The 20,402-nt window shown below is 32.7% G+C and overlaps 2 protein-coding genes and 1 pseudogene across 2 annotated transcripts; 2 read left to right on the top strand and 1 right to left on the bottom strand.

Annotated features, from left to right (window-relative positions):
• Nucleotides 1-1,235: 1,235 nt before the first annotated feature.
• LOC140968874 (ADP-ribosylation factor GTPase-activating protein AGD5-like) lies at nucleotides 1,236-6,316 on the top strand. Its single transcript, XM_073430014.1, has 11 exons — nucleotides 1,236-1,537; nucleotides 2,265-2,323; nucleotides 2,503-2,593; nucleotides 2,808-2,862; nucleotides 2,960-3,050; nucleotides 3,150-3,369; nucleotides 3,734-3,929; nucleotides 4,128-4,306; nucleotides 4,566-4,772; nucleotides 4,855-4,913; nucleotides 5,936-6,316. The coding sequence occupies exons 1-11, from the start codon at nucleotides 1,487-1,489 to the stop codon at nucleotides 6,087-6,089; spliced, it is 1,362 nt and encodes a 453-aa protein (XP_073286115.1). The 5' UTR covers nucleotides 1,236-1,486; the 3' UTR covers nucleotides 6,090-6,316.
• Nucleotides 6,317-9,460: 3,144 nt separating this feature from the next.
• Nucleotides 9,461-11,769, top strand: LOC140968873 (uncharacterized; annotated as a pseudogene).
• A 135-nt stretch (nucleotides 11,770-11,904) lies between these two features.
• LOC140968872 (cytochrome c-type biogenesis ccda-like chloroplastic protein) lies at nucleotides 11,905-15,040 on the bottom strand. The gene is made up of 12 exons (XM_073430013.1): nucleotides 14,810-15,040; nucleotides 14,607-14,732; nucleotides 14,362-14,417; nucleotides 13,696-13,826; nucleotides 13,510-13,595; nucleotides 13,388-13,419; nucleotides 13,006-13,167; nucleotides 12,754-12,826; nucleotides 12,516-12,616; nucleotides 12,286-12,378; nucleotides 12,160-12,206; nucleotides 11,905-12,089 (listed from the first exon to the last, which is right to left on the bottom strand). Exons 1-12 carry the CDS (start codon nucleotides 14,901-14,903, stop codon nucleotides 12,011-12,013), a joined length of 1,080 nt encoding a protein of 359 aa, XP_073286114.1. The 5' UTR covers nucleotides 14,904-15,040; the 3' UTR covers nucleotides 11,905-12,010.
• Between the last annotated feature and the right edge of the window lie 5,362 nt (nucleotides 15,041-20,402).

Genomic DNA, 20,402 nt, shown 5'->3' with positions numbered 1-20,402 from the left:
ACTATGGCCGAAGCCTTGAGGATTTGGGTTAAAAGTTTGGACTATTAGCATACCATCGTTGAATTCGATGGACTTTTGGTCATTCAAACACGGAACAATTTGGAGTCAAATTCATCTAGTTTAAGCTGAAAGATTTTAAAATCCTAGATAGAGATTGCTCATCTTTCTATTTTGTTTTTGTGTATAGATCATCAGATCAGGTTTTCTACGCTCTGGCTACGGAAGTTGTTTTTATATCTGGTATTTTAGGAAGTTTAATTTTCTCTATAATTATTTCAAATTTGGTTTGATATTATATGTAGTAGAATTTTAACTTCTAACCAATCTTCCATTTCTTTAACAAAAACAAGCAAGGTTTCTTGGCTCTAATAGAGCGGTTGCCGAGTTATGAATTTTATTCAATTAAATAATTCATTTTGATTATCACTAAAGAATCTTAAATAATTTCGTCAACTGGTGTTGTGTGTCAATCAACATCCATCAATGTCCAATGACCAAACTCCACCATAGTTGTCCGATTCAATAATACTTACTACATCTAGATCTAGGTATGCTATTAAAATCTTAAACTTTAAACATCAATTTTCATTTGTGTCTAATATTCGTTTACAACAACGCGATTATATTTTATTTAAAAACTTATTTCACACATTTTAAAGTTTAATTAATATACATAAAATTATTGTGTACAATAAATCACTAATATATATTTCCAAATTACAAATATTGAAATCCTTACAATAAAAGACCCAATTTTTTTTTTCAATATATTTATTCTCACAATACCGTTATTTTTTTTTTTTAAAAAAAAAAATTTAACTCAAGTATTCATTTAAAAAAAAAAAAAACTCAAGTATTAACTTTGAATGAAAAAAATGACTCTTAACACAATCGCATTTCATATAAAGTTCCATAACATATAAACTTTATATTTTATATTAAAATCTAACCATATGCTTGTATGGAACATTCAATTAATGTCAAATTTATTCTTATTTAATTTAAAATTCGTTGTTCAAAATTCAAAAAAATGTCTATTATCGTAAATCAATCAACATACATATTCGAATATCGATTCCAATATTTTCTAAATATTATCTATTAAAAAACAATATATATAATTTTTATTTATTTTTACCAGAGCGGGCATTTCCATTCGTGTGGGGGCCGTCCACATATGTGACACGTGAGAGTGGATGATGTTTCGTCAACGACTCCACCTCTCACGCACTTCGCCTAAAGCACTGAAAAAAAGAAAAAAAAAGAAAAGAAAACATCGAAATTGTGAACGGAGGGCGATTTACAGACGAAAAGCCAGTTGGTTGGTATTCTCCGTATCTCCTCTCTTTCTCCAGCAAATTCTTGTCACCGACAATTGAATCGGACAGTCCTTGGTGGGAGGAAGAGGGGAGAGGAAAATATCGAATCGAAGTCGTCAAATTCCTGTTCTATTTCTTCCAATTTTTGCTTCACAGTAATTATCGCCATGAATGAGAAAGCGAGTGTCTCCAAGGAGCTCAATGTGAAGCACCGAAAGGTCCTGATTTTGTTTTCGGATTTACGGTTTTCTCTTTCGATTATTTTATTCTCAATGTTATTTGCCCTAGCCTAATTATTGAAAGATTACGTTTCTTAGTGCGTGGCCTATTTTACTGTAATCGCATGTTAAATGTTTTCGGAAAGTTGTTGCTATAAAATCTGGCCTGTTTTTTTTTTCTTTTTTTTCTTCTTTTTTTTTTTTGAGATTGTTGACTGATTTGATCTGGTATTTTTTAGCCATGACTAGTGATGGTGATGGTTCTGTGACAAAGGATCCAGTCTCGTATCATCGAGATTGCATAATGTTTAAGTGATGATATGAGAGTTTATTTGAAGTCATGAAGTTTTAATGAAAATTTAGAAGATCGTTTATTAGTTGAAGGTGTACGTGGTTATTTAATCTATATGCCAGAAATATCTGCTAATGCCTGTGCTCTGGCCTACCGTTTGTCGTAAGCTTACTTAGAAGACTGTTGGCTATGGGGCGGAAATAAAGTGAAAGGCTTAAGTAGTTTCTTTAAATTGTAAATCAGAATAGATTCATTTGTAATTGTATATGGCTTGTCAAAATTTATTTTGCTCTCCACACTTATGTTACTATGTTGTTGATAATTTTATTTTGATGAGGATTACCTTTCCCCAAAAGCACTTGGATTTCTAGCTCTGTGACGGCGTCCCTAGGTTCTCGCTATGCCTTTTATTTACATTGATCTCCTTGTTATCAGGTTTTGGAAGGACTTCTTAAATTGCCAGAGAATAGGGAATGTGCTGATTGCAAAACCAAGTGCGTATTTCTAATATATTATATGTCTTCGTATCATCTTTAAAAGTAAATAAAAATGGTATGCTGATTTTAAAATTATGCATTGTGGTGGAATCTATAGTTATAATTTTTTTTCATGAATTAAGTTCAAGTGTAATACTTTTGTTTGTCTTGATCGTGCATTTTATTCTGAAATCCAGAGGTCCTCGATGGGCAAGTGTGAACTTAGGTGTTTTCATATGCATGCAATGCTCTGGGATCCACAGAAGTCTTGGAGTGCACATCTCCAAGGTAACATTTACTTACTTTCTATGGTGTCTTTAGAGTAGCTAACAGTGGAAGTTGTTCCTTATAGATATGTTCAGATGTAGAAATAGATTTGTCAGTTTCGGAGTTCAGCTCTTGTATTGATGTTATCTGAAATTGGACAAAACATCTTGATATTTAAAAAAGTTTTGAATTGAATCTCTTGCCAGCTCATGACGGTTTTGTGTCTACTTTGTAGGTGAGATCTGCTACACTTGACACATGGCTTCCTGAACAGGTTTCATTTATTCAATGTAATAATTTCAGAAGTCTGAATGTTTTAGGTTTATTTTTATTTGATAATTAAAAAATATCATCATATTAACTAAATATTTTTTCTCGTAAACACAGCAATGGGAAACGAGAATGCTAACAGTTATTGGGAAGCAGAGCTGCCGCCAAATTATGATAGAGTTGGGATCGAAAATTTTATTCGAGCGAAGTATGAGCCACTTTATTTTCAAGGACATCTTTCAGACACTTTTTTCACGTCTGATTCTGTGAACTGGTTTTTAGATAATATTTTCCTTTTCAAATTAAGATATGAAGAAAAGAGATGGATATCCAAAGATGGGAAGCCAAAGTCACCACCTAGGAGAATAGAAGAAAAAACTTCTGTACAGCAGCAAAGACCAAGTGAAAGAAGTGGCTACGGGCATCTCAGCCATTCTGGGCTCTTAGCCGATAAGAGGAAACATGTTCCAGCACCTGTTACGAAAGAAAATATTGCTGCTCCTAGAACTCCTAAAGGATCAGAACAAGTATTTCGAGTTTCATTCTTATTTGACCTTTTTAGTTTACCCGTGTCTTCTTAAAAGTTTGACCACTTATCCTTTTGCATATACATGATGTTATCAATGGAGTTATTTCATGTTGCCATATTCTTATCCTTTCGATACCTATTTAATCAGATACATTTTATTTCAATTGAAGATGCTAATTGTTGTCAAATCTGGGAAAGAAATCTGATATGCATTGTAAGCATAGAGTAATTTGTTAAACCATGAAGAGTGCAGAAGTTGATTTATGAAAAACTAGTGCCACTCTCTTTAGAATAAATTATGTTCGAAGGATGAAAATGCAAACTTTAGACCCTTGTTTATCTGTCTAAATTTTTATATGCAGATTGCTCCATCTCATGTGACTGAACAAGTGATTCAGAAAACGGAACCATCTGAACCTACAAAGCATGTTGCAGAAACTGTTTCTCCCCCTAAAGTTGATTATGCTACTGATCTTTTCAATATGCTTTCACTGGATGGTTCCGTTGAAAATTCTGCCATGGTATCTGCGGATGACAATACGTGGGCTGGATTTCAATGTATGTGTGAATTGCTCTCATTCTCTGTCTGCTTATTGTTTGTTTCTTTTTGAGAAAATATTTTAGGCACCAAGAATTCAATCTCAAATTTATTTTATTATTTTTTTTGGAGCATAGTTCAATCTCAATTTTAGGTTCTAAATAGTTTGGTACCTAGACATGTTTCTTCTGTAAGTAACATCTGGCGACTTGCAACAGCTGCTGCATCATCGTCAACAACAGAAAAGACTAGCCAAACAAAACTTGTTGATAACAAGACCCAATCCCCTTCAGGAATTGAAGATCTTTTTACGGGTTCGCCATCAATCATTCCTGGTTTAGTACCAGGGAAACCTCAAAAAGATGCCAAAACAGATATAATGTCTCTTTTTGATCAGGTGTGTTTTGTGCTAGAGAATTTCATTAGCCGTCCCCTACCCCCGCGCTTATGTGCTCTGTGCTAACTGTTATCCATTCCCAAAACAGTAACGTTATTATTACTTGATACGAGATTGAACAAGTCCATGCACAGTTATATCTGCAACGATGGGATGATTCAAATTAGCAGATTTTTAGACTTTCGCTATAAATGTGCTTTAGTCCTGCCCTGGTGTTTAAAAGAAAACTGTTCAAGTTGATTTTTTTTCCATTTTGCAGTCGAATATAGTTTCACCATTTTCTGTCCACCAGCAACAACTTGCTGTTCTAGCTCAGCAACAGTCTCTTCTAATGGCTGCTGCAGCCAATGCTTCTGGTGGAATGCCAAAAGCTACTGCTGGTTTGCAACCTGCATTGAATGGAACCAACTTGCCCAACCAAAGTTGGCCAAACATTGGCTATCATTTGCCTGGAATGATGATGCAGGTAGATTAGAGTTGTATATGGTATTCGTCATCGAATGATGAAAATTTACATTCACATTCTGCTTTTTCTGCTCCTGAAACAGATGGGGAATGCAGGAGCTACTCATTCGGTCGGCAACTCTTTTACTCCTTCGATATCCAGGTATACACTTATCAATGTTGTGCGATATTTTACACTTAATGTAATCTTAATGTTTGGTGGGTAAATAAGTGTTGAAGAACGTGAATTGGCTCCAGTTCATGAGCATTTAATGCTCTTTTTTGCTTTCACTGTAGAAGGCATGTTCTCATTTAGTTTTAGCAATTAATATAATTATGAAATTAAAATCTTCATTTTTGCGGTGCTTATCTGTTCCTTTTCATGTCTTTGTTGGAGCAACGTGGCCGTCTAACATGTTTCAATTAGTTTCTTTCTCATTGGATGCTGTCTGATGGGCTGAGTTAACAATGTGGGACTTGTTCGGCCAAAAGTGGTCATAAAAGTGCTGCTCATGTTCCCTAACTCTTTTGCTATGCATGATAATTTTAAAAAATTATTGGTACCTAGAAAACACTTCTAATCTGCAAAATGGTACCTGAGGAGCAGTTCAAAACTATTTGCTCTTGTATCAGAATAGGAACAGAGTAGTATTATATCCATTTTTAATTATAACAGGCTTCATATACTACTATAGCCTGTCATCATTTACAGGGGGTACCAGCAAGATCTAATTCCTTGATGATGGCTGATTTTATATTATATTAGAGGCAGAAACAGATAAAATTAAAAAATGTGCTGCTTATTTTATTTGACATTACATAGCAACACAGCCTCTGGTATGTGCAGGGCCGCATGCAAATTTTGACCACTTCATGGAGGTTTAATATTCATCTCACGCAGCATCATTTTTGTTGTTAATAGTTGGACACCTGTAAATACATCAATGCTTTTCTTATTTCACTGATTTTCCCTCACTCAATTCCATATGACTCGAAAAGGCTAGCTGCTGTTTGAGGTAGTTGGTTCACTTGGTTGTTTTATCAGCTTTCTTCCATCCCAGCAAAAAGAGAACATAGTTTTACACTCTTTCTAGCAATTTTCAAAGTTTGTGGGTCATTAAGTGGTAACTCACTTGCATTACTGTTAGAATGTTATTAACATTTACTAACATAAATTTGTTACAGCACATATACCGTGGGACTCGGTGCATCTACCAATGGCAGTACACCCGTTAGAGCAAGCAACCAGACCACACCCCCAGTTTCATCTGGAACTTCCCAAGCCCGGAAAGAGTGCGATTTTTCCTCTTTAACTCAAGGGTTATTCTCAAAACATTAAATGGTAAGATATTCTGTTGTATCACACCTCCACATACCACAAAACATTTTGGGGCGGGGGTGTTATCTCCTGCATTTGTGATTTGTAAACTATTCCTAGAGGATTGCATTTCTTGTAGGAATGTGGGTGAGAGCTTAGTTTAGCTTGAGATATTCTTTGTCAGAGCGCAACTCTACTCTTCATTTCATTTTGATGAATTTTTATTGTAAAGGGAACACAGTTTTTCATATTTAGTCTCACTGATTTGCAATGCTGACTTTTAAAACACACTGCAGCGACAACAGTGTCAAATTTTGGATATATTTTGAAGATAAATCTTTTTCTATTTTCCAAAAATGGATAACTTGCTCTCGACTCATTTAGTAGCTTGACTACATATAAAAGTATCGCAATCTATATTCTTAATACGAGCTTGTTGTGTATTGCATATTTGCATGATTCAAGTTCACATCCCAATCAACTTCTCATTTACTTGTGTTTTTTGTTGTGTACAGCGCATAGATTTGTCTCAAATTTTCAATACCTAAATAATAACACGAAACCTACTATAAATATTAATAGTAGGTGAAGGGACACGTACCGAAGTAGGTAAAAATAAATATTTAATGAAATTGTTCTATTACCAAATATATATGTTATAGAGGAAAAAATATTGGTATCAGAGCTTGTCATTTTATAATTGGTTAGACGGCGGCCGCGATTTTATATCGACTTGCGTTCTGATATATCTTACACCTCGAGTACATACTATTTTTTTTTTGGAACAGGTCATATGCATACTTAAGAAAAATGAAGGAAAATATGAAAATCTGGCGGTGGGAGCAAGAACGTATGCTGTAATGGGTTGGAATGCAAGATCTATATAAGGGGATAAAATTATAGTTTATTTCACACGTGTGTGTATCCAAAATTTGAGGCAGATTCTAACTCACTGGCCCCCAAAAAATGGTTATTGCCTATCCGTTAAATCAAATCGGAGCAAAAGAGTCGAAGGCAAAAAGTTGGAGATTTCCTTTATTATGGAATATGCTTCATTTACCATATCATCGCGTGTTGCATGTTTAATATAAATATAAAAGATGAACGTGACAGGTTTTTTTTACCCTTTTAAGCAAACACTAATTAAGAGATAACAAATTGACAATCAAACAATAAATCCATAAACAGTTATGTAATTCTACTCCGAATTAAATATATAATTTCAAATTAAACAAATAAATATTTCTAATTGTTCGAAAATATTATAAGTTTAATGACGATGGATTCAGTCAGGTACACTTGGTTTCATTGATCCCAGAATTTTTTTATATTATTTTTAAATTTGAGTAAGTACTGTCGTACACATCTATTACTATCTATTAAGAATCTCTCTAACAGAGACAAAAAAATTGGTCTGTTTTTTTATTTTCCAATTTTGCCCTTATTTTATATCACAGTTACATTTTTGTTTTTAATTTCAAAAAACATTTTTTTTATTTTTTTAAAATTACAACTATTCAAATAGCACTTTAGTCTCTCGATAATTTTTCAAATTTCACTTTAATCCTTGGATAATTATAAAAAAAACCGTACACACGCACCGCGTGTGCAAAATAGCTAGTGTTTCAGAAGCACGAGCATTGGCTAGTGCTGTAGGGACAGCCCACGGTCACATTACATATAGTAGTACATTAATCATTGTATAATATTTTTTATAATTTATTTGATTTATATTTAGACGAATATCAAAATATAATTATAAGAATTAGTGAAAAGTTACACCTGAATTTTTATATATGAATTAAAAAATAAGTAGATNATATCCGTTGGAAATGGTAATCATCTTGTTATTACTTGATTTAAAGAATCTTAACCTTAATATTGCTTTTGTGGGCCTCCACTGATTTGTAGTCACATGTTCCCTTGTTTAAAAAGCGTATTCATTAGTTCCATATTTTGAAACCCTTTAGCACAAAAATTACCGCACGACAACGCACTTCTTTGGGTCTTGGATCCAATTTATCTACGCACATGCAAATACAGAGTTATGGTATCTGACATGAGAATGCTAACTAAAATCTGATGTTTAGATAGATTGTAAAATAATGTTGATAATCTATNAAAGGACCTTGTGTCAAGATTTTTTTTGCTTTTAAATATATTATTTCAAAAATTATAGTCTAATCTCTCAATCATTTTCACAATTAAGATGATATATTTATCTAAATATAATCAAATCAAATTACAACATGTAATAAATTCAATTTACTGCCGTTGTTAATATAAAAATTATTATAAAAAATTATAGAAGCATGCAATGTGCATCAAAAGTCATTTTTATAGAGTGCTTGGAGGAGCTTCTAGGAAGCATTTATTAGATTCTAGCTAGGTTGAAGTGTTTTTAATTGTTTGTGAATCACAGCTTCTGCTTCAAGTTATATAATTTTTAACCAAAAGTTAGAAGCAAAATTGACATGTTTTTTTCTTCGTCTTCTTTTTTGTTAATTATTTAAAATTACAGTTTGATATTTGTATCCTCATATTTTTTGAGATTTTGTAAATTATCAAATTTTATTTATGTATCAGGTTTCAAGAGTTTTTAATGTAACTCATAAATTTCCAATCATGTTTTGTTAAAAAAACATTTATTTATTTTTTTAAAAATTTTACATTTTTTTTTTACAAATTTTGTGCATTTTTACAAAAAATTTCATATGTTTTGTTATTAATCTTATATAAATTTTCAAGAATTCATGTCTTAAAAAGTAAATTAATTTTCATACAAAATAGTCAAAAATATAATAATAATGATGATGATGATATAAATCATTGTTAATAATGTGAATATATATTAAAGATATTATTGTCATTTTACTATAAATTAAGTTTGAAAGTAATTTTTCTCCAAACACTCAAATTTTAACTTATATTTTAGCTTTAAATTTTTATTTTCTCATTTTTTACTTTGTCTTTTTCACTCACTTTAAAATAATCTCCGGAAAAATTACTTTAAAATAAGCAAAAGATATTTCAAACGCTATGTGTATATGATGTAGATTAGTCTATGTTACATAAAGAATAACTTGTATAAAATGATGTCGATCACTTCATTATAAAATAAAATAATATTGATAACAAAAACTAAAAGATTTATTTCCGTGTAACTTAGACAGCCATATGTAGAAATGTTTGGTAGAAATTAGCAAGTATGCACGATAAACGTAATGTGGGTAAATACTGTTTGCTTTTGAATATACATATATATGTTTTGGATCGAGATTGAGTGATAGGTCGGCCATGGCAAGCACAAAAGAAATGCCACCTATAATCGTACTTGCCAGCTAATGCAATATTCTACTCGAATTTACCATTTTATCCACGATACCAGGCGACAATTACCATCCCTCCCGTTTGTTTATAAATGCCCCTTCTTCCCACCCACACGCTCTTCCACACTTGCTGACGCCGCCGCTCCACATCTCTCCCTCTTGTCAATCTAGACCCGTCGGAAAGCGTAAATCCAGATCATTCCAAATATGCCGATGCTGTCTCAAACATCATCTAGCAACCCCATTTTATCAGTTAAAGTTGTGTTCATATCCACCATCATTTTGTCAGCTGGGATTATGCTTAAATTTTCAGCTCCAGCGATTACGGATTTTGCCTTCTATGAGTTGCCGTCAATATACAGCGGCGTCGTCTCTTGGCTCAGGCCTCCGTATCTGTACCTCGTAATCAACTGTATCATCATCTCCATCGTCGCCTCCTCCAAGCTACGGTCGAGGAAGGATGATGAAGAGTTTCTATCAACTCCTTCGCAGCCGTTAGATTGCATGGTTCACACGCTGCCACAGCCAGTGGCCGTTAAAGGTTCTGTACAGGCGGACGGGTACAAGTACGACGACAGCAGCAGTTATGATGTGAAGGTGGAGAAAGTAGTAGGATTCGACGCGTGTGAAAACGTAGAATCAGTTGTAAATGCTACCTCTGAGTCTGACAGACACGGGGGTATGGGGTTTGGAGACGAAACTGCAAGCAACAGAGAGAACGAGTATGTGGAAGCGAAATCCACACGGAATGCGCCGGACAGCAAGGATACGAAGGAATATTCTGCAGAGAACGTGAAATCGCCGGTCTCGGCTAGGTTCGGTAACCGGAGAAATCTCAAAGCTAGTCCCGAAGGTATTATACTTATTAAGGGCAATGAGTTGGATATGAGTCGGATTTCATCTATCCATCTCCATATCCATTTATTAAATTCATCTCCATACCCATCGAATTATCGGATACACATACCCTACTCAAATACACAATTATCATATACAATTGAATTTTTTAAAATTTAAATTGTTTCAATAAAATTATGAATATTTAAAAAATTATTTAAATAAAAAATAAGAAAAATTATTAATGATAAAAATTTGCAAAATAAATTTTATAGAAAAAATAAATATAATTATTATATGAATTTTTAATATAAATAAATATAATTATTATATATATATATATATTAATTTAAACGGATATTCGGGTCGGGTGTGTGTCGGATTATATCAAACCCGTCTCCATATCCGAACCCGAAAATTCCTATACCTGATTATCCAATTATTTAATCGGGTATAAAAATTCCTCCATACCCTCTTCTATTCGGATCGAGTATCGGATCTTCCAACGAGTTCGGAGTAAATTGTCATCCCTAAATTTATACTTCTTTTCCCTAGCTTTTTTCTTTCAAAGCTGTTCGTTCGTACACGGAGAGAGGCGTGAAGTCATCGGCGAACTGGCGAAATCTGGCCGACAAGTATAGCGGTCAGTTGGCAGCTGCCGTTGAGCTGGCCCCTAATCTGGTGACATCGGGAATGGAATTTAGCCACAATGTTAAATACCGAGATTGTCCCTAGAAAGCTTCGAAGGCGACAAAACAGAAGCCCTCGAGACTTGAAACGATACGCAGCCGCAATGTCGTCTCCCCCATACCATTCTTTAATTATTATGATTACTTTCCAACTTCTTAGTTAAAAACTATACATTTTAATCAAAACGTATTCAAGATATGCTTTACGATTGTCAAAACATTCATACGATGATCTTTTGTCCCAATGCAAACACTTCGTATGAAAATTTTTCCGTAATTCCATTTTCCATTTCATGTTGAACAACAGGTGGTGGTAAAGCAGTGTTAGGAGTGTCGAAACCAAAGAAGCAGGACACACTGGAGAGCACCTGGAAAACAATAACAGAGGGCCGAGCGATGCCATTGACGAGGCACTTGAGAAAGAACGAAACCTGGGAAAAGACAAATCCACCAGAGGTGATCGTGACCAAAACCGAAACTTTCAATGACCGGACAAATGCCAGGAGCCCCACTGATGACCCCATCGCCGGGGTCAGGGAAGCTCAGGAAAGAACCATCATTGAGCCAGGACGAGTTGAATCGGCGAGTGGAGGCCTTCATCAAGAAGTTCAATGAGGATATGAGGCTGCAGCGGCAGGAGTCCTTGAACCAGTATGTGCAGATGGTTAACCACGGCTCCTGCTAAACAGGTGTTATGCAACTGCAACTTCACCATCCTCTGTAATTTTGGACATCGTCTCACAAAAATGGAAAGATTGGTTCTAAATAGATAGATGGTGAGGACTTGGAAAAAGCTCAAGAAGAAGAACGTTGACATTTTTCTGTACTATTAGCGTTTATTTGTTTCTTTATGCATCTCTGCTAAGTTTTGATGATCGGATCAAGGAATGTCATGAGGTAAATGTGATAATGATATCTGATTTTCCCACTTGGGTACAGTTGATTCTTGTGACCGGGGCTGTTCTTTTGTTATCATGAGTCGTGTCGAAAGGACAATAGTTATCCTAAATTATTACACAAATCAGATGTTTCGATCGTAGTATTCATGTTTCCTATACAAAGGAGGTGCACCACTTTGAGTGGATGCTTACATTGTCATTGTCATTGTTACTGGAAAAAGCCTATCCAACAGCGTATACACACCACCGCCTAGGAGGAGGGCACCACTGCAAATAAGACGCCAAATTGCATGTCAAGACTAATATTCTTTGATATGTTTATGAAAAATAGTACTACCTCATTGGATTGATCCATGCTGAAAATTTGCGGAGTGAGAGGAGGCTCTGCATATGCGACACCTGATTTAGAAATGGCTAACCTTTTGCTACTGGAAGGATTATTTTGTACTGTAAGAGTTGGTACCTGCAAAGCTCCAGCAAAGGAAGCCGCAAGAAGAAGAGGAGCAACATATCCAGTTGTGTATGTCAACAGTAGGCTGCCACCTATCACCGGATTCTGTCATGGAAACATCAAACAACCCATTTTCACTCGCTTAAATGAAATTTAGATTATATGAAAAAGTTACTCGAGGGGGTGCTCCCGGCCCCCATCAAATAACTGCGTGTAGCTATAGCAAGTAGATAAAAAAGTACCCTGGTTGATGCAACGTATCCCAGCAAGGAAGCAAGGACAGGAGTACTGCAAGGTGATGCAGCTAATGCAAATGTGAGCCCAGCCAAATATGCTTGAACGCCTGGTAAGTGAAAAGAGCAAAATACTAAAAAGAAACATAACTAAGCTTGCTCTTTTCTTTCTTGAATATAAGCGTGAGCAATGCTAGTTCTTTTCTTTGTTGAATATTTTTCAGCAACCAAACAAAGTTCTTATTACTTGAAGGGAAATTAGCTGCGGCTGCACGAGGGTCAAAATTGTTGAAAAATGATGGAAGCTGTACTTCTATAATCTGCATCAACATCAAACAAGAAAAGATGTTGGAGCAAAGAACACAAATATAGCAATTTAATAGTTATTATAGATAGAACAAATCGACGATTCAAAAGATCAGAGGCTGCTTTTATTCAATACAATCCAACTTGGATACAACTCGTCATGTCACGGAGGCAGCACCACTGCTATATTTACCTCTAAGAGATTTAGACCCATGACAACAGCTAAAATGGAAGCAGCCACAGGTAGACCTTGCCCAATCTGACCGTATGCCTTTCCAGCAAACGAGGCTGCTACACCAAGGAGGGCAAGTGTAGTTGCCAATCCCATTGCAAATGCAATCGAGTTACCAATAACCTGTCAGATGCAAACGTTAAAATATAGAAGAAATGTGGTTCATAGTACAGAATTTCTGCCGTCCACATGAGGCCCTCAAATCCTTGGAGGTAAGTTACGCAGGTGTGGTCTTGTCTCAATATAAAGATTTAAAATTTCGACACATGAAATGATTTCTCTCTGTTAAAGTTCCAGCTCTAAAATGACTAGCAAATACTAATGGTTGAGGCCATATGTTTACCTCTGTTCTGCTTTTTCCTGAGCCAAATGCCCCTAAATACACAAGAAAATCCAGAACGGAGAAGATATCATGAGGAACTACACAGTAACACAACACGAGAATCCCTGAGCCAGAGTCCTTACCGATATATCCAAGGGTAAGAGGTAAAACACTGAGTGTACATGGTGACAGGCTAGTTACAAGCCCAGCTCCAAAAATAACTGCCAAACTGCAAAAACATATAAATAAAAACCAGAAAGCAAGAGCTAACAAGAAAAGCCACAAACCTCGTGGAAACCAGAAAATGTTTGATACAAGTCAACACAAACCTCGTAAAACTGAGAGCTGACAACTGGTCCTGTACAGCCACATTAGCTTGTTGACCAGCCGAATATAGGAGGCCTGAAAGCCAATCTTCAGCGCTCCCATCAGCGATAGAATACAGAGAATTTGATTGTTCCTGTGTAAAGCAAAATTATTGTAAATATATGAAGGATGTCACCAAAAATAGCCAAACTAATGAATAAACATTTAAATACAGCTTGTGAATGATGTGTCCAAGAAAACCGTCAAACAGGCTCCCACAGCGAAGGATGAAGAGAAGGAAGAAAGAAAAAAGAAGACGACAAAAATGATGAAAAACAAGAAGATAAGAGACGAGTAGAGGAAAGCAAGGACGACGATGAAAAGAAAACCGACAACGAGAGAAAAGAGTATTGGTCTCCAAAGTACGACTTGGAGTATGCTTATGCGCCTCAAGTATGTACTGATGAGAACTCAAATGCTTGCTCTGTTATGTAAAGGTGTCACTGAAGTACTATATTTGGATGTAGTTAAGTATTTGTTAACGTTTTTATGCATTATATATGTTCATAAGAACCCATTTTTTACTAAAAGAATAATGACAAGCAAACCAATAAAACAAACCTTTCCTGCTGCACGAACAAAAAAAAAACATTAATGAGCTCTTAAAACAAAAATCTACAAGTTCTCACCGCTATCGATTCCATAGTTACAGCATTTGTCATTGGCGTCGCAACCAAAGCCACAGCTGAACATTACAAAAACCAACAGTACTTCATAAAAAAGTATCATGTCAGAATAAAAGCAAGCTTCACAACAAAAATATACCCATCATTAAAGCTACCCAGAAGAAAATTAACTAACAGATCATTCAAAATGTAGAAAAGTATCAATTTTGTGGAAAAACACACGCATATGTGAATGTTATATCAAATACCTGCAAAGGCATTCATGAAGGGATTCATAAGATCAAATTTGCTAGTACGGGAAACCGATAAATTCACATTTTGAACAATATCAGGCTCGTGTTTGAGGATCCCGGAGAGCTCCTTATCAAGATGACCTTATCAAAATGAAAATTAAATATCAAGAACCCATTGATTGAAATATGGCGGGTTTGTGCTGCGGAGTGTAATTTACCACGAGTTTCAGTGGGTGGACGTTTTAAACTCAAAATTGGAACAGGATGACAGCTAAATTTGCAGCCGTAACTGTTGAGTAGATACAATTTCATTTGCAAATCTTACGTTGCGCGAAAACAAGAGGAGTTCGAGTTGGAGCAGAAGGGGATGTCGGGGAAGATAATTTAAGGATTTTTTCTTCAGTAAAACGCATATCACCCCTCGATGTATCCCATATTTTCACTTACCCCTCGTGGATATTCATATATCTTATTTTGAACCATATGCTATTTAAATTAAATTATGATAATATTGATAATTGTTCTAATTATGAAAACTTTGTCTATAATGCCAAAACAAGATAATAAAGCATAAACATGTAAAAAAAAAAAAATTGGTTTAACAGAATATTATCCCACCAAAATCCTCCTCCTCCCATCATCATTTGAATTTAAAGTTTCACAGAATCTTCCTTCCTTATAGGCAAAACTACATAAATGGAATGAATTGGTTGAATCAGATACTGGACATGCATTACAAGTAAAAACAGAGTTCATGTAAATAAGAGTCACATTAAAAACTGATGATCAATAATGAATCATGTATCAACATCTTTCCTTTCAATATTCAACGGAAAATAAATTCTGCAGTAAACAGAGGTGATATCTAGTTGCATCTTTGAAGCAGCAATATCTGAACAGCAATACATACATGAAATCCAGTCAATGAAATCATCTATCCTGACTTTCTATTCATCCTACACTTCCAACCATCCTTATAATTTATACATAACTTTGCAGATGCACAGATACCTCTATCAATTGTGATTCCCGGATGACCTGTTTGCAGCGATGAGACTACAGTGAGTTTTCTTCCTGAAAGCATCTTGGAAAACTCATTTTCAGGTTTTAGGATCTAACTAGTATTAAAAGTTCAGATGGTCAACTACAATTCAGCAAATGCGATGCTATTACGGTCAGCATCAATCTTCCCTAATGAGCAGAATCTTTCCATGAAATGCAACGATTTAGGAGCAATGAAAATACATCGCGATTGTCTTTTGCTTGAGAAGCAAGTATACACAATCCGCTCCATTCCCCCAAAATTCCAAATAGCGAACAAAGTTGAAAAGAACACCGTAACAAAAAAGGAAGCACATCAGATTGATCAAAAGAACTCTTACACAACCCCCGCACACACAAAAATATAGTAGAAATATAAAATATAAATAGATATACGTTAGGTGAACGAGTGCCTGGTCCAATGGTCTCACTAGAATTCCCCATGTATTGACTCAAATTCGAGTCTTCCCCCACCCTAGATTAGGATATATATCTATTATTTTTCTATATAAATATATGACTTTATATGTGAATTTACCTTTATCTCCTTATTAATTACTTTCTTTACATTAATTGTTTACTTTAAATGTGTCTTTTCTTTTTCATTATTCATTTTTTAAATATGTGTGATTATTAGTATTTGATTTTTTATGTCTACTCACATTATAATATGTTATTTTTATCCAATGATATCTTTTCATTATGTAAATTAGTATTTGGTTTTTTTATGTCTACCCACATTATAATATGTTATTTTTAATCCAATTATTTAGATTTTTTATTTATCTTTTCATTATGTAAATTAAATTAATTAAAGTTTAGAAATAACTCATTATCGAATTGTGAATTTTCTTTGGTGTCTTATTAATTTTTTTCATGTTCTCATGTGACAGTTTTCTAGAATTTATGTGTTTAAATTAAAGTTTTTTGCAACTGAAATTTTTTTGCGTTTTATATTTAAAAATTATTTAAATAAAACACGGTAAAAGATCGTTGTGCTTTGAGCCGTCAATTTGGGTTGGGTCTTTTCGTTTTGGACTGCACCGCCAAACAATTTAAGTGAGTTGGGTTGAAATTTTGTCGACTCATTTAAAGGTGAGCCTAAATGAGCTCGCACGAGTTTATATTAAATATCTATATATATATAATATTATCGATTTTCAATAATGAATTCTTGATATAAAATGAAAAATATCAGTTTGATTTCAAAATTGTGATGTTGCTATGTTGGGTGCAATAATTGTCCCTACTTGGTAGAGCGATTGAACCGTGGTGTTTGAGATGTTTTGCGGTTTAAAATATTTGAGTTGCATCATTACCAATACCACTAGCTATAGCTTTTGGTAAAGCGGCAAGCGCTCGGTCTTACAATTGATATCAAAGCCAAGGTCACGGGTTCGATTCTCATTGATTGCAAGGAGTGCAATTATTGGGAGAGAGATTGTTGGGTGCAATAATTGTCCCTGCTTGGTAGAGAGATCGAACCGTGGTGTTTGAGCTGTGTGCGGTTTAAAATATTTGAGTTGCACCATTACCACTAGCTATAACTTTTGTTAAAGCAGCAAGTTCTCGGTCCTACATACTATCTTGTCCAAAAATTATGGGTTGATGAGACATTTTGGCAGTCACTCAAAATTGAGTGTCAAAGTTGACATTTGAGTTGTATTTTGGATTCCTGACAATATGTTCGTCAACATATTATTTTTAAGTTAGTTTTATCAGTATCGTAATGGGTAAATATGTTTATTACGATATATAAATATTATCATCTATTTAAATTAATATTCACTTTCATGTTTGACATATTATGGGTCTTGGTAAAATGAGAAATAATAAATTCAAACAAACGAATACACAAAAGTCTAGGGCGAAATCAGAATTATATGGTAGCGAAAATTAATATATAAATTTTTAGTGAATTTATCGATGTTAAGATATATAACAAATCTTATATTTTAATATATAAAATTTGAAACTTATAAATGAAATAAATCAAACATATATGAAATATACAAAATTTTATTACATATACAATCAAGTAATTTATTATAATATTCTACAGGAATTCTTGTCAAACTCAATGATTGTGGATTTAATATCTATTAAATCAGCAAACTAAATAGCGTGTCAATTAAACTAATTGAATAATCACATATTCTTGAATTTCCTAATTAATTTTTTATCTTGATAATTTGTTTCATTTAATATTTTAAATTATAAGACATCATTACTATAACTAAAGACACATTTTAAATGTTCATAAGGACTCAATTACTAACTCATATAGAAAAATATTTATCGACATACTATATTGAAAACATTCTAATTAATTCAGCGTATTTGCTGAAAATTTTCTTACTAATTAAGAAAAATTCATTTACGATAATCATATTTAATCTTTTTGGGCTAATACCATTTATTTTATAAGATATTTACCGTAATTTTTTATTTGTATGTTAATCTTTAAATCTGAATTATGATGTATATTGTATTTTTAAAAGTTCTTAAATAATGATTTAATACATTTATACGACACTTCAATATTAACATTTTAAAATATATTAATTTTATATTATATGCGTGCAACAATTCTAATCATGATTATAAAAATTCAATAAAAATTCTAAAAATGAATTAGGTAGAACATAAAAAATTACACAATTAATCAAAAGACAGAAAATAAAAACTAAATAATTGTCTATTACCTATAAACTACTAATACCGACTTCTAAAGATTGAAGTCGGTGAGAGTGGATACCACTATTTACTTAAAAAAAATAAAAAGTTAATGCTTGAATGAGTCACACTGCAAAGTTAGTGAAGTAAAAACGAAAGACAAAGTGAGTTAATAAAAATATTATAATGTGCTAATTTGAATGAGACTCATATATATAAGTATCTCACTTGGTCTCACCTTATGTTTTGTCATTGTACAAAGCGAAAGTTTATGCACTGTAGTGTTCTATATTTTCTTAATTTTTCTCTTGATTTCAAATTTAATTTAATCATCTATTGGTTTTTAAAGATATATTATAATTTTTTCTAAATATCTAATCTTATATGTGATCAATTAACCAAATAATTATTATATTTTGTATACAATAATAAATAGATTAATATATTTGAAGATAGAAAAAGTAATATATTGAAAAGAATAAAAAATGAATATTAGAATTAATACTATAATTATCTAATGTCAATATTAAATTTAACATCCTACATTCGAAAATGTGTTTATTGAGGTAAAAACTATGATGATAAACTAAAAATAATAATTTATTTATCATTGTAACGTAATAATAATGTGATCGGTATTCAGAATCAGAAAATGATGTACTTTGACTTTTTTATTAAATTGTATAAACAATTCTTTCAATATTTTTAGTGGATAAACATGTTAAATCTATTAAAATTAAATAGTAAACTTTAATGATGAACATGAATGTATTAATTCAACTTTCAATTTGGATTTTGAGATTTTGTCAACATGCGATATATATATATATATATATTTTCTTATGATTTTTCTTTTATTTTAAATTATAAATTTTCAAATAAATGAAAAATGATTTTTTTTCTCTACTATTTATGTAGAATATCAAGTATATATTCTACTCAAATGTTTTATAAATTCATATGATATAATAAAAGGTTATTTGCATAAACTTATTTGTTGGGTACAATAATTGATCATGTTGGCTAGAGTAATTAAAATGTTGTGCTTGAGATGCTGTACTATTTAAAATATTTGATTTGCATTGTTACCAGAATCTATAAGTTTGATAAAATAGTAAACACTTAGCATACAATTGGTATCTGAGTCAAGATCGCGACATTGATTTTCATTGATTGCAATTGGTGCAATTATTATGAGAATGATTGTTTGGTACAATAATTGTCTACGATTGGTAGGCGCTTGAGCTGTTGTATGATTTAAAATTTTGACTTGCATAGTTACCATCAGTTATAGCTTTTGGTAAAGCGACAAACGCTCGATCCTATATTATTCGATTGTAAAGCTAGAATAAACTTGTTGCAACTACTTTTAGTTTTGAATTGATCCCTTACATGATACTCGATTTTTAAATATAGAAGCACTCGAGAGTTTTCAAATATTATTATATATTGAATTATAATTTATCCCTTTCAAATTGGATAAATATACAATAAAACTCATGTAAATATTATTAACAAAAAATTTAAATGAAATATTGGATTTGTCGAAAATCAAAATAAGAAATAAACAAATTTTGATTATTGAGTGAGAAATAAAATATTTAAATAAAGTTATAATTGCCACAATGAAATAGTGCACCTACATGCATTTATTACTGCATTTTGCAACTAAAATGTCAAAAAAAGTTTCCACATATTATTTTTATATCATATTTAAAATAATTATGAATCTTAATTTTTATTATTTTGAGTTGACCTTTGTTATGAAAAATAATTGTGAATAAATTGAATTTGAAAATTCTTATATCTATGTATATCACATATTAATATATCAACCTAAGTTCAGGTAATAAGAAACTATAAAATGAACTTATTTATCTTCAATATACACAAATTATATAGTAAAGATATATGACAATTAAGACAATGAAGTAGAATATATATTTACATATAAAAAAAATATATAGACAAGAAAAAAATAGATAAAAATATTTTTCTAGATATAAATATTTTTTTATAACTTTTTACAGTGAGTTGGAGAAGATAAAGGAGAAAAAATATTAACTCTTTTAGGTTACACAAAAAAATAGAAAT

The sequence above is a fragment of the Primulina huaijiensis genome, unplaced genomic scaffold (assembly GCF_012295235.1).
Source record: "Primulina huaijiensis isolate GDHJ02 unplaced genomic scaffold, ASM1229523v2 scaffold38229, whole genome shotgun sequence".
Lineage (NCBI taxonomy): Eukaryota > Viridiplantae > Streptophyta > Magnoliopsida > Lamiales > Gesneriaceae > Primulina > Primulina huaijiensis.
Note: the sequence above shows the minus strand (reverse complement) of the source record. Positions and strands in the feature narration are given on the sequence as shown.

Excerpts from the sequence above, each read along its gene's own strand:
- LOC140968872 (XM_073430013.1), bottom strand. The coding sequence starts at position 14,903 with ATGAAATTGTATCTACTCAACAGTTACGGCTGCAAATTTAGCTGTCAT. Across the intron at positions 13,596-13,695 it reads TCAGCTCTCAGTTTTACGAG|TTTGGCAGTTATTTTTGGAG; the intron begins GTTTGTGTTGAC and ends ATGTTTTTGCAG. Across the intron at positions 12,827-13,005 it reads TGGGTCTAAATCTCTTAGAG|ATTATAGAAGTACAGCTTCC; the intron begins GTAAATATAGCA and ends ATGTTGATGCAG.
- LOC140968874 (XM_073430014.1), top strand. The coding sequence starts at position 1,487 with ATGAATGAGAAAGCGAGTGTCTCCAAGGAGCTCAATGTGAAGCACCGA. Across the intron at positions 1,538-2,264 it reads TCAATGTGAAGCACCGAAAG|GTTTTGGAAGGACTTCTTAA; the intron begins GTCCTGATTTTG and ends CCTTGTTATCAG. Across the intron at positions 3,370-3,733 it reads CTCCTAAAGGATCAGAACAA|ATTGCTCCATCTCATGTGAC; the intron begins GTATTTCGAGTT and ends TTTTATATGCAG.